The 13,992-nt window shown below is 43.7% G+C and overlaps 1 protein-coding gene across 50 annotated transcripts in view; it reads right to left on the bottom strand.

Annotated features, from left to right (window-relative positions):
• ttn.2 (titin, tandem duplicate 2) overlaps nucleotides 1-13,992 on the bottom strand; it is a 178,736-nt gene that overhangs the window by 10,214 nt on the left and 154,530 nt on the right. For all 50 annotated transcript variants that reach the window (XM_063213163.1, XM_063213153.1, XM_063213196.1 and 47 more), the window contains 24 exons: nucleotides 13,482-13,781; nucleotides 13,076-13,378; nucleotides 12,641-12,946; nucleotides 10,775-12,541; nucleotides 10,393-10,686; nucleotides 10,006-10,284; nucleotides 9,611-9,910; nucleotides 7,455-9,521; nucleotides 7,055-7,357; nucleotides 6,645-6,959; nucleotides 6,211-6,501; nucleotides 5,814-6,113; nucleotides 5,414-5,719; nucleotides 4,988-5,290; nucleotides 4,575-4,856; nucleotides 3,867-4,460; nucleotides 3,450-3,740; nucleotides 3,041-3,340; nucleotides 2,621-2,923; nucleotides 2,218-2,520; nucleotides 1,523-2,107; nucleotides 1,121-1,426; nucleotides 723-1,022; nucleotides 59-634 (listed from right to left, as the gene is read on the bottom strand). In XM_063213163.1, coding sequence (XP_063069233.1) covers nucleotides 59-634; nucleotides 723-1,022; nucleotides 1,121-1,426; nucleotides 1,523-2,107; nucleotides 2,218-2,520; nucleotides 2,621-2,923; nucleotides 3,041-3,340; nucleotides 3,450-3,740; nucleotides 3,867-4,460; nucleotides 4,575-4,856; nucleotides 4,988-5,290; nucleotides 5,414-5,719; nucleotides 5,814-6,113; nucleotides 6,211-6,501; nucleotides 6,645-6,959; nucleotides 7,055-7,357; nucleotides 7,455-9,521; nucleotides 9,611-9,910; nucleotides 10,006-10,284; nucleotides 10,393-10,686; nucleotides 10,775-12,541; nucleotides 12,641-12,946; nucleotides 13,076-13,378; nucleotides 13,482-13,781 — 11,274 coding nt within the window. The remainder of the gene's footprint in view (nucleotides 1-58; nucleotides 635-722; nucleotides 1,023-1,120; nucleotides 1,427-1,522; nucleotides 2,108-2,217; nucleotides 2,521-2,620; nucleotides 2,924-3,040; nucleotides 3,341-3,449; nucleotides 3,741-3,866; nucleotides 4,461-4,574; nucleotides 4,857-4,987; nucleotides 5,291-5,413; nucleotides 5,720-5,813; nucleotides 6,114-6,210; nucleotides 6,502-6,644; nucleotides 6,960-7,054; nucleotides 7,358-7,454; nucleotides 9,522-9,610; nucleotides 9,911-10,005; nucleotides 10,285-10,392; nucleotides 10,687-10,774; nucleotides 12,542-12,640; nucleotides 12,947-13,075; nucleotides 13,379-13,481; nucleotides 13,782-13,992) is intronic.

The raw sequence follows: 13,992 nt of genomic DNA on the forward strand, positions 1-13,992 counted from the left end.
CTACTAATATTTTGCTGTATTGAATTTGATAAATCAGGTAGTATCATCTAAGTCTTACCTTGGATCTCAACACGTAGAACAGTATCAACTGTGCCAAATGTGTTGCTCAGCTGCACCTTGTATCTTCCAGCATGTGTCTTACGTTGGACATTTCTCACCACAACATGGGAATAGCTCTCGGTGTTCTCAATGACAACAGTGTCTGAGGGATTCAGGGGCTTCTTGCCATACCACCACATAATCTTTGGTATAGGACGTCCAATGTAGACAACGTGAAGGCGAAGGCTTGTGCCAGATCCAGCATAGTACTTCTCTTTGAGAGGGAAGCCAGGGTGGAATTGAGGTGCAGCCTGCAAACGAAGCTTACCACTGGACTCCATTTCACCTGCTTCATTAAGAGCTCTGCAAGTGTACAGACCCTCATCTTCCTGTTCATCTGTGACGACCGTCAGGGAGTGGTTGCGGCCATCACTGCTCATCTTGTATTTGCGGCTCTGGATCAGTTCCTTTCCAAATCTGTACCATTTGATGTCAGGAAGTGGTCTGCCAATAATCTGGCAGGTCAGTGTGCCTGGTTCTCCAAGATCAGTTGTGACATCCTGTATGGCCTCTTTCAGAACTGGAGCCTCTCCAACTGTAACAGATTACCACCATGCAAATTAAACATAAAGCTGTGAAGAAAAGATTCATAATGCACAACGTTAGACAGCATGTGAACCTACCACTCAATTTGGTCTTTATTCCCATGGCAGTTCTTCGTGGTCTGCTCATACCAGTTTCATTTTGAGCAAATATTCTGAACTCATATTCTGTTGCCTCCTCAAGACCACCCATAGTAAACTGACGGTCCTTGGAGCGTTCCTTTGCACATTTCTTCCAGGCGCTTTCACCTGCCTGTCTATATTCAACCCAGTATCCTTGAATCTCCTTGCCACCATGAGATTCTGGGCGCTGCCAGTGAATAGTGATGCTGTCTTTGGTAATAGAGACAATATCAATTTCTCCTGGTTGGCTTGGTGCATCTGTTTTGGAAAAAAATGAAATAAATAATTAATATTAGTCTGTAGTATGTATTCATACCCGAGTACAGTGAATTTAATGAAATGCTTGATGTACATACCGAATGGATCTTTGCACAAAACAGATTCAGAAACAGGTCCAGGTTCACTCTGACCAATGTCGTTTTGGGCAACCACTCGGAAGACATACTCTGCGTCAGGGATAAGTCCTGTCAGGGTGTACATTGTTGTGGTTATGTGAGTCTTATTATGACGCACCCACTTCTCAGTAGATACCTCTCTTCTCTCAACATAGTATCCTGTCACATGAGAGCCACCATCGTCTTTGGGCTTTGCCCAAGAGAGGCTAATGGAAGTTTTTGTGACATCCATGATCTCTGGAGGGAAGTAGGGGGGCTCTGGTGGACCTGTTTATGGGAAGAAGTACAATGGTCATTAGCTCCTCAACTCAACTTGTGCTGGTGAAATAGTTTTACAGAGTTAGTGACAACAAATGTACTTACTGAGGGGTGTTTTCGGTGTGACAGTTTCATCTGATTTCAAAGATTTGCTGACACCAAATTGATTCTCAGCATACACTCTGAAGTGATACTCAACATTTTCCTTCAGTCCTTTAACCACAAAGGATGTGTCGGTCACTCTTGAGTCCACCGTGTACCAGGCAGCTTTTGAAACTTCACGTCTCTCCAAAATGTATCCAAGAATATCAGAGCCACCATCATTGGAAGGAGCTCGCCAGCTCACCCTCACAGAGCGTGCTTGGATGTCATCGAACTCCAGAGGACCCTCGGGTGCATCTGGGCGTCCAATGACTTTAACGTTGATGTAAACGGCCTTCTTGCCACATTTGTTCTCCAGGAGCAGGTCGTAAGTACCAGAGTCATCTCTGTGAGCATCTTTAATAACAAGCTCAGTGCGTTCTTCACCAGTTGCAATCATTGCCCTGTGAGAAATGTCACGGCCTTCCTTTGTCCACTTGCATGTTGGCAAAGGTTTGCCTTTGATTGGTACAGACAGACTGACAACTCCACCCTGTCTGACAATGTATCCCTCTTGGTACATTGTGGCAAGTTCATAGTCAGGATATTCTGAAAGTGCAGAGATAAAATATGAATATAGCATCTCCACACTGTACAAAGTAGTGCTAACAAAGTAGTATTGAGTCACAAACAGTATTTGAACAAATGTGCATTCTTACCAAGCATTTCTGTGACCTTGACAATTCCAGGTACTTCCACAGGCTCTCCGGCACCACCAGCATTGCATGCCATCACACGGAATTTGTATTCAGCGCCTTGTGGCATGTGTGTCAGTGTGTACTCGCAGACCTTTATTGGTGTGGTGTTGCACTTTGTCCATTCAACCTGGTCAACCTTCTGCATCTCAATCAGGTATCCGGTGACCACAGAGCCACCCTCTTCCTCAGGATGAAGCCAGGCAAGAGACACAGATGTCCTGGTGGTATCTGTGACCTTTGGACTCACTGGTGGTCCAGGTGGTGCTGAGAGAAAACAATAGAGGGTGACATTCATGAGTGATTTTAAGAACTTGACATTATTGTTATTCATTCATGTGAAAGGGCAAACTGTCACAGTACTTACTGATAGGATCCATTGCAATGTGAGGCTTAGAACATCCACTAGGTTTGCTGTTGCCTCTGGAGTTGATAGCAATTATCCTGTATTCATACTCATTGCCTTCAACCAAACCAGTAGATCTGTATCGGGTCATGGTCACTGGATTCTTATTGATGCGCATCCACCTGTCTGATCTGGTCTCTTTACGCTCAATGATATAACCAGCAATTGAGGACCCGCCATCATTTTCTGGTGCTTGCCAGGTCACAGTCATACCCTCATGGTTCACATCCACCACTTCTGGTATGCTTGGTGGGCTAGATACGGCTAAACAAAATGAAAACAAAAAAAACGTTTCTTAAGCAACAGTTGTACTATACAGTAAAATTATGTGAGCCATGTTGTTCATCGCAGCAAATTCTTGAAGACAATTTAAGTACTTACTCTTGGGACTCTTGCACTCAATAACATCTGACTGCAAGTAAGCTCCCATGCCAAATCGGTTGGCTGCAGCAACGCGGAACACATACTCTGTTTCTTCAAGCAGTTTGGTAAATTTAAATGTGGTTCTTGTGACTGACTCAGAAACTGTGGTCCATCCTGGTACGTGAGCCTCGCGCTGCTCAACAGTGTAACCACTGATATTGGCACCTCCATCCTTCTCTGGTGGTTCCCAGCTGACGGTGACGGATACACCATCAGTCTCATCGAGTCTAAGAGGACCAACGGGTATGCCAGGCTTGTCTGTTGTGGACAACAATAATTCAATTTATTTGAGAATATAGCACATTGAGAAAGAAATCCTATAAACCTCCAATCTAATTAAAAGTGGAAGTTAACTGTTACAACTTACCGAGAATAATGACTTTGATAGTCTCTCTTGCCATTCCCAAGTCATTCTTCACCTGAAGTGTGTAATTGCCAGTGTCTGCAATTGTGGTTTCACGAACGTCAAGTTTGGTGTATGTAGCAGTGGATTCAATCTTGATGCGATCGAGCTTAGGTTTCATCTGGATACCAGCAAAGAACCATGCGCAATCAGGAAGGGGTTTTCCTTTGATGGGAAGTGTGAGCACAATTGGTTTGCCAGCATGCACATTGACAATCTTCGATGGAATGCCAGAGATATCGATCTTGGGAATAACTGTGAAAAAGAAAGAAACAATGACCAAAACATACCAACATTTCAATAAACACAGCAAATTCTTTCAAAATAATTTGCACTCCAGCACAACATGTAAATATTAGGATCACATAAACCATGGCTTACTTTTCACATCGTCGATTGTCACAGGAGTTGTGATTTCCCTTGGCTCACTTGAGCCTCGGATGTTCATTGCTCTCACCCTGAACATATACTCCTCCTTTTCAGTTAGAGAATCGACAGTGCAGTGAAGAACAGAAGATTTCAAAGAAGCACATGTTGACCAGCGGTTGGTTCCCACTTTACAGGCTTCAAGGAGATAACCAGTAATTCTGCTGCCGCCATCGTGGAGTGGCTTCTCCCAACGAAGACTAACAGAGGCCTTGTTAACGTCAACAACCTGAAGATCAACTGGAATGGAAGGAACTTCACAGACTAGGACTGGTTCACTGCTTTCACAAGGTTCACCAACGCCATACATATTCTCTGGCAGTACTCTGAAGAAGTAATGTACTCCTTCCTCTAGACCTGTGATTCTGTACAAAGTCTTCCTGCACTCGGTGGTTACAGTCTTGTATGATTTCATGGAGGCTTCACGTTTCTCAACAATGTAATTATTAATGTGAGCACCACCATCAATAGTGGGAACATCCCATGTGATGACAACAGATTCCTTTGTGTAGTCCTTCACTTTGACAGCACCAGGAGGTCCAGGAGTGTCTGAAAACAAACATTGATGTGTTAAAAAAAATACTGTATGTACCATTCTAATGATTAGGTGTCAATGTAAATTAAAATATCTATTTAAATGTCTGTCTTTTGATTTTTTCTTACCATAGACCTTGACCATAATGGTAGATTTCTTGGTGCCAGATGGATTCTCAGCTTCAAGAGTGTATTTGCCAGCATCATAACGATTTACTTTTTCAATTGTTAGACTTGTAGTTGTTTCAGTCGTGTCAATGTATCCACGGCTTGTAAGCTCTACTCCAGGTTTTCTCCAAGTGACCACAGGTGTTGGTCTACCAAGTATTTTCACGTACAGACGTAGAGTACTTCCAGCTCTCAGGCAGACAGTCTTCTTGAGATCATCAGGAAGCTCAAAGTCAGGCATTTCTGAGAAGAGAAACAGTCACCGTTGATATTTAAACCATCTTATCTGTGTGTTTGGCAATGAAGTGCAGTTTTTTTTAAACAAATTATCAAAACAAAAATTGATTTACTCATTTACTCATATGACAACTCACCAACTCTCTCTGAGGGTGATGATTCCACACTGCCATCACTGTACTCTCCAACACCCAATGCATTAGCAGCTGCCACTCTGAAGCGGTATGTCTTGTTGCTCGATAGGCCTCCTGCAGTGAAACTTGTTGTTGTCAGGAGTTTTTGTGTTGCCCTGTACCACTGCTCTGTTCCTTCCTCAAGGATCTCCACCATGTATCCAGTAACGTCGGAGCCACCATCATACATGGGCCTGGTCCACTTCATGGTGATACTGTGCTTGGTAGTATCAGTGATGCGTGGAGTGGATGGTGGTGCCGGAGTATCTACAATGACAGAAAGCAAACCAAAACAAATTCACTCAATGGCGTACAAATGGATGCTGAAACGATGAGCATCAAATATCTGCATATTAATAAAGCACATCAAAAGTTTCAGCTGAAACTTACAAGTTGGATCCTTGCAAAGGACATATGGGCAAGCATCACTTGGGAGACTGGGTCCAGCAGCGTTCTCAGCAGTCACACGGAACTGGTATTCACTACCCTCCATGAGTCCGGAAATCTTCAGTCTTGTATCATAGATGGTGAATGTCCTGTTCACTCTTGTCCACCTGACACTGCTCTTCTCTCTCCTTTCCACAATGTAGTTCTTGATCTCACTACCACCATCATTTTCTGGCTTCATCCATTCAATAATCACATGCTCCCTTCCAACAGCAGTAATCTCTGGAGTTCCAGGTGGTGATGTCATAGCTGGGATAAGAACGAGGGATAAGACAGTTAGAAACCTGAAGATGTTTGCAAAAACTACCTGTATAATTGTAAAAAGGAATAGATGTTTACTTACTGTAGGCGTTTCTTGCAATGACGGGGTCAGACTCAAGAGCCACACCAGGTCCATACTTGTTCACACCTCTCACCCTGAAGATGTACTCATTGTTCTTAATGAGTTTACTGCTGACGCATGACAGAGTCTTACATTCTGGCTCCACAAGAACCCAGTTGAGTCTGCTGGTTTCCCGCCTCTCAATAATGTAGTGGGTTACTGCGTCGCCACCATCCTCCAGAGGTAGCCTCCAAGCAAGGGAGCATTTCTCCTCAGTCACCCTGCTGATTGTGACGATGCCCTCGGGTGGTCCAGGAGTATCTGATACAAGTAATAAAGCATATGTTAGTTTCACACTCACATACATGAGTCATTTTGAAATGAATATCATGCTCTTCCTAACATTAATATTGCTTACCAAGTACTTTGACAGTAACTGAGGCAGTCTTGGTGCCACTAGCATTCTTAACTGTCAGCACGTATTTTCCTGTGTCATCTCTGTCACAGCTCTTAATGATGGCCATAGCCCTGGTAGTAGTGTATGTCAGAGAATGCTTTTCACCGGGCTCCAGTTCAGATTCTCCCTTGGACCAGAAGACCTTGGGGTCAGGTTTGCCACCAACAGCTGCATCAAGTACAAGGTCAGATCCAGCCATGACAGTGACAGTTTCTCCAACAAGTTTACTGTCAAGCTCAGCCTTTGGTGGAGCTGAAGAGAGGGGAGAAGAACACATAAAATATTATACTGTGTGTTACAGTGTGTTGTGTTAATGTGAATTGTAGTCTCTAATACTTAACAATATATTAAAATTAACAGTAATAAATAATCCATGCTGTGAAGCAAATCCTTACAGAATTCATCCCGACATGTGACTGGTCCAGTAGTTTCAGATGGTGCGCTGTGGACGCCAGCGCCATTTCTGGCAATCACACGGAACTCATACACCTCTCCCTCAGTAAGAGAAGGAACTGTGAAGCAGTTCTCGGTGATAGTAGTGTAGTTACACTTCAACCACTTCACATCTTCAGGGTATTCATTTTCATCGAATGTCTTGCGCTCAACAACGTATCCCACAATCTTGCTGCCACCATCATTGAGTGGAGTAGACCACTGGATGGAAACAGACGATCTTGTGACGTCGTAGACTTCTGGTTTACCAGGAGGATCTGTGGGTGGAATGGAATATGGATTTTAAGTGAGATTATGGTTCACACAACTACAGACCAATTATGCATTATTCACATCATACATGGTCACTCACCAACTGGATTCAGAGCCAGCACGGGTCTGGATGCCTCACTGGCTTTGCTGAGACCGGCGATGTTCATGGCATATACCCTGAACTGGTACTCAAGACCTTCAATGAGATTGGACACCTTATAGCGGCCCTCAAGGCAAGGAAGCTTGTTCTCCCTAACCCACAGGATGGTGTTCCTCTCTTTCTTCTCAATCCAGTATCCTGTGACTGGGCTTCCACCATCTGAATAGGGCACATCCCACTTGATGCCGATGACAGCAGCAGACACTGATACCACATCAGGTCGGCCAGGGGAACTTGGTGGAACTGTGAAATGAAATCAAATGTTTAACTTATTGTCACCTAAAAAAGACATGAACATATTTAAATTACCTTTGTGCTCAATGTCACAACTGTTACTTACCGAATGGATGTTCAGCAATCATGGGTTGAGATTCAATGGACTTGCTGGCACCAAACTTGTTCTCAGCACAGACACGGAATGTGTACTCCATGTATTTAGTCAGGTGAGAGACTTTGATTGTGGTGCGTTTACAGCTGGAATTCACCACCTGCCAAGATGTATTGCCAGACTCCCGTTTCTCAACAATGTAATTTGAAATGTCACTTCCACCATCATCAGCAGGTTCTGCCCATGTCAGCGTGCAAGACTCAGATGTGATTTCTGTAATTTCAAGAGGTCCAGTAGGTGGAGTGGGTCTTCCAGTGACAATCACATTAACAGTGAAGGTCTTGGTTCCAGCAGCATTGTCCAGAACAAGGTAGTACTTGCCACTGTCTGCTCTCTTACTGTCTCTCACCACCAGAGTGGTCCTCTCCTGAGAGCTCCTGATTATTATTCTGTCTGTTTCTTTGAGCTTCATCTCCTCAAGTTTCCATGTCGCTTTTGGAGCTGGTCTGCCACTAATTGGAATATCAATAGTGAATGCATTTCCCGCTTTGCACAAAATAAGCTGTTTGGTAATGCCACTGAGATCTGCTGTTGGCTCAATGCGAGGCTCTTTAACTACAACAGAAGTCAGAGCATCTCTTGGGTAGCTTATACCAGAGTCATTCTGGGCTTTGACACGGAACTGATATTCTGTGTTCTCTGTCAAGCCTTCAACCACCATTTTAAGAGATTTGGTTTGGCCAGCAACCAGCCAGTTGGGTGTGCCCTTCACTCTAAATTCAACAATATAGCCTGTAACGCGACTTCCACCATCATGCTCAGGTTTTAGCCATGCCAAGTAGGCAGTTGTGGCAGTGGTGTCAATGACATCAAGTCTATTGGGTGGAGCAGGCTCTTCTGTAGCAACCACTGGCTCTGTCATTTCGTAAGGCTCACCTTGACCATACTGATTTACAGCGATGATTCTGAAAAGGTATGGCAAACCAACTTCAAGGCCGATGACTCTAAACATCTGGCGAGTGACCCTCTCAGTGCACTCCTGCCAGGCCATGCGACTAGCTTCACGTTTTTCTACTCTGTAGTGAGTGATCCGAGAGCCTCCGTCATTGTGTGGAGCATCCCACATGATGGTAAGTGCTCCTCTTGTCACATCCTTGAATGCGACCGGTCCAGGTGGTCCAGGAGAGTCCAGTACCTTGACAGTGAATGTCATCGATTTGCGGCCACTATTGTTCTCCAGAGAAAGTGTGTACTTTCCAGCATCATACCTAGTGACGTTCTCCATTGTCAGGGTGCTGAAGGTTTCAGTCGTGTGGATGTCAACCATCACACCAATTTCACCATCGGCCCTTGTCCAGGTGGCAAGTGGTGCAGGTTTTCCACGGAAAGCAACATGAAGACAAACTGTGCCTCCATTTTTGACAATGTGTGTCTGTTTGAAGTCTGCGCCAATGTCCATTTCTGGGGATGTAAGTCTGTCAACAGCTCTCACAGCGTTGGGGATTTCACAAGGTTCTCCCTTTCCTGCTCCATTCAGAGCAGACACGCGGAACTTGTACTCCTCACCTGGTTCTAAGTCCTTAATGGTGTATGTAGTTTTGATGCAAGCATCAGTGTTGACCCTATGCCACTCCTCAAGACTTGCCTTGCACATCTCAATGACATAGCCAATGATTTCCATTCCACCGTCAAAGACAGGCTTCATCCATTCCAACGTGACAGATGACTTTGTGGAGTCTGTCACCTTGACAACAGATGGTGCACTTGGAGAGCTTGTTGGTTCTCTGCACTTGAAGAGTCTTGAAGTGCTGCTTGGTGGTCCAACGCCAGCTGTATTTTCAGCCATCACACGGAACTCATACTCATATCCTTCTACCAAATGTGTGACCCTGTGTCTAAGCTCAGTGATATCCCTTTTGGCTGAGACCTTCACCCACTGTAAGCTCTTCTTTTCACGTCTCTCAAGTATGTATCGCTTAATTTCATTTCCTCCATCTGATCTTGGTCTTGCCCAGACAAGTGTAATACTGTCTCCTGTGACATGAGTACAGTCAGGAGTTCCAGGTGCTTCAGGAACAGCTGAAATAAAATAAAAAAATAAAAGTTAGATCTAAGTAACAAAAAACGTTGGTATTTGACAGAGCATTGGGGTAATGTGGGACACTTACAGAATTGCATCTTGGCAACAATGGGCTCAGATTCCAGAGGTTTGCCAACACCAAATTTGTTGACAGCAGAGACACGGAACTGATATTCATTGCCCTTGATCAATTTTGTGGCATTGAATGAGCAAGCTTCACACATGGATGTGGCAAGAGCCCAAGAAATTCTTGAGGTTTCTCTCTTCTCAACCACGTAGTGTGTAATAGCAGCACACCCATCATTCTCTGGTGGGCTCCACCACAGTGTAGCCTTCTCAGCACCAATATTGGTGAACCTCAGAGGACCTTCCGGAGCTCCGGGAGTGTCTGAATGAAAGAGTAATTAATTATTGTATCATGTACATAAGAAAATCTCCACAGCAATAAATAGAGGTAATAATAAAAACATTTATTGTACTAACCTTGTACCCTAACAAGAACATCCTCCTTTACTGTGCCAGAGCTGTTCTTAGCCTCAACAGTGTAAATGCCACGATCGTTACGATCAGCATCTCTAATAAAGAGGCTGGTTGATCCGACAATGGTGGTAATGTCAACCAGCATTTTGTCCAGTTCCTTTCCATCTTTGTGCCATGTAACCTGAGGCAAGGGCCGTCCACTAATCTTGCAATGGAGTTTGATGTTTTCTCCAGCTTTGATGCTGAGGGTCTTCTCAGCTTCGAAGATGATTTCGGGAATGACTAAAATGCAAGAAAACCATTAATTCTCAAGTTATACAATTATGCAAAAACCTTTCAATATACTGCCGTAATAATAATAAATATTACCAACATATTATTTATACATACCACTTTCGTCTCTGGTCTGGATGTAGCCAGAAGACTGAGAGGGTGGACTGACTGTACCAACAGCATTTCTTGCAAATACTCGGAATTCAAAGCGGTCTCCAGATGAGAGTGCAGTGACAGTGAACTGGCATTCACTGATGTCAATGAAATTGCACCTCAGCCATTTGTTTCTTCCTTGGCGCCTCTCAACACTGTATGCTACAATTTTACTGCCACCATCACGCTTGGGTGGTGCCCACTGGAGTGTGACAGAGTCTCTTGTAACATCAATGCAATTAGGTGTACCAGGGGGATCTGTAAGCAAAGCACAATTCAAACTTTAGATCACCACTTCTGCTGATTGAATATAAAACTTTTAAAAAAAAATTGTGTCATTACTCACCGACTGGGGAGATGGCCAGTCTATGTTTGCTCTGCTCGCTGGCAGGACTGAGGCCGGCGTTGTTCTCAGCATAGACTCTGAAGGAGTATTCCAGACCCTCAATGAGACCAATGGCTCTATATTCTCTCTTTGAGATGACAGTAGAGTTCACCTTCATCCACAACAGGCTATTTCTGTCCTTCTTCTCAAGGTGGTAGCCAGTGATCGGAGAGCCACCATCAAAGGCTGGTGCATCCCACTGTACAGTCATACCATCACTTGTCACATTGAGTACAACAGGTTTGGCTGGTGCACCTGGTGGTTTGTACTGGTGCTGGGCAACCACTTCCTCTGAATTCAGTGCGTCACTAATGCCAAACTTGTTTTCTGCTCGTACTCTGAACTGGTATTGTGTACCCTTTACCAAGTTTGGTATTTTAAATGAGGTCCTCACAACACTAGAGCAAACCATCTTCCATTCGGCATGGGACGTTTCACGTTTCTCAACGCTGTAACAAGTAACCTCTCCTCCTCCATCTTCCTTTGGCTCATCCCAAGAGATGATTATACTCTGAGCTTTGACTTCATCAAATCTTATGGGTCCCACGGGTGCTGTAGGTGCTCCTTGAGTTGATACTTTGATGTCAAAGAAATTCTTGACTTGTTTGTTGTCCAGAACAAGGGTGTATGTTCCAGCATGTTCCTTTCTTGCACCTCTCACAGTCAGGTTAACCCTATCTTCAGACTCTCTGAAGCGAATTTGATCACTTTCTTTGAGAGGATTATTATCTTTCATCCATGAAACAACTGGCTTTGGTTTACCCTTGAATGGCAAGTCAATGACAATATTTTGTCCAATGCGAACAAACAGTTCACCTGAAGGATAGTCTATAAGGTTTGCCTCAGGTGCAATGACAAAGTCTTTGACGGTGATAGGCCCAATTATTGAGAAGTCACTGAGACCCTTCTCGTTCTTTGCAAACACTCTGAATTCCAAGACTGAAAGTGTTTTCAGTTGGGTGACCTCGCACTTGCAACGTTTAGAGATTGCAGCATGTGACCAAGTGGCCTCTTCCTGGGATCTCTTCTCAATGACATACTCTGAGATATGACTGCCACCATTATGTTCAGGCTTGGTCCATGCCAGAGACACAGATGTGTTGGTGGAATCGGTTATAACTAGATCTTTGACTGGGCCAGGTGTTTCAGTAGCTCTAACTGGATATTCTGATTCACAAGTATCACCAGCTCCAAGCTCATTCTCTGCAGAAACACGGAAGAAGTAGGCGATATCCTCTTCAAGACCATCAACCTTGCATGTTGTGTTGGGACATTCAGTGGTGATAACAGTAAATGCTTTCAAAGTGGCATCTTTCTTTTCCACAATGTAGTTGGTGATTCGAGAGCCACCATCGATATTGGGAGGCTCCCAGCTCAGTGTAACCTTACCGCGAGTGACATTCTTAACAATAAGCTTACTGCAAGCTGATGGAGAGTCTAGTACCTTGACTGAGATGGGTTGTATTTTGGGCTCACCGACACCATTTTCAATTTCAAGAAGATATTTGCCACAGTCGTCTCTAGTAACTGCAGGTACCAACAGTGTTGTTGAGTAGTCTGTGCCCCTAATGGTGTATCTTTTGTCTCCACCAAGGTTTTTGTCCCCTTTCCTCCAGGTGACATTTGGCACTGGTCTACCCTTGAGAGGAATCTTAATTTCCAAATCTCTGCCTGCCTTAACAGTAAACTGAGTTGTCATTGCGATGTCAAGGTTCACATCAGCTTCCTCTGTTGGAAAAAAAGTTGAGGAAAATTGAGTTGAGAAATAAATGTCTAATAATATATCTGGCAATGGTAATTAGATAAATGTTGCACAGTTTCTCTTACCAAGGATATCCTTTGCCTGAACTGGTTGTACCATCTCAATTGGACGACCAGAACCAACACAGTTCACTGCCGCCACACGGAAGAAGTACCAAATTCCTGGTTTCAGGTGAGAGGCCACAAACTCTGTTGTCCTCACTTCACCCTTGGAGCTAATGACCCCCCATTCCCTTTCCTGGGAGTCCATTTGTTCAACTACATAGCTGGTGATTTCACTGCCACCATCGTACACAGGCTTCACCCATCCCAATGTAATGGATGTTTTGGTGGAGTCAACAACCGTGAGCTTGGTTGGCTCACTTGGTGGGTCTGAAATTATGAAGATAATAATAAATAATAATTATTATTATCATTTTACTGATTAACATATGCAGAAACAAGTAGTATCAACAGTAGCAACAGAGTAAGCAAGTACATTTGATAATAATTGGTACTTACCAATTGGATCATAGGCTTTGTAGAAGGTAGACACCTCAGAGTAGGCTCCCGCTCCAGCTTTGTTGATAGCACAGACGCGATACTGGTATTCATTTCCTGGAGTAAGGTGGCTGACCTTTTGTCTGGTATCACGAATCTGGTCTTTAATGACCTTGAACCACTGCAAACTCTTAATCTCACGTTTCTCCAGGTAGTATCCGTCTATGTCACTGCCACCATCAACAGCAGGCCTCTCCCATATCACAGTCATTGTTGATTTGGTAATCATTGTGACCAGAGGTTTAGATGGCTGACTAGGTGGAACTGCAAATGTGGAAGAAAAATGTTGAAACATGGTCTGACTTTCAGTCATTTATATGTTTTGAGGGGTTGGGTTTTTTTTGGGGTGGGGCAAAAATGTACTTACCAAACGTGTTTCGTGCAATGACAGGCTCAGATTCCAGAGGATCTCCAATTCCATACTTGTTAACACCTCTGACACGGAATATGTACTCGTTGCCTTTGATCAATCTCTGCACATTTACAATGCATTCCTCCAGTTTTTCAGATATGATTGACCACATGATTCTGCTTGTCTCCCGTTTTTCCACAATGTAATGGGTGACCAAAGCACTACCATCATCCTCTGGTGGATCCCACATTATGGTTATGGCACCAGCAGTAACTTTTTTGATCTGAATCTCTCCTGCTGGAGGTCCAGGTTTGTCTGTAGTGGAAGAAATTTTGCTATTGCTTTATTTTTCTTTAATTTATTGTCATGTATAATATGAAAGAACTAGGTATATATGCAATGTTATGCATTTGCAGTATGTAGATACATGTATACATCAGTTTTTATGTAAGTTTAATGGACAATAGTCTAAGTAAGTCTAAGTCTAAGTTCTTCAGCAATATTTTCACAAATTTTACACTTTCAT

This window comes from Engraulis encrasicolus, chromosome 13 (genome assembly GCF_034702125.1).
Source record: "Engraulis encrasicolus isolate BLACKSEA-1 chromosome 13, IST_EnEncr_1.0, whole genome shotgun sequence".
NCBI lineage: Eukaryota > Metazoa > Chordata > Actinopteri > Clupeiformes > Engraulidae > Engraulis > Engraulis encrasicolus.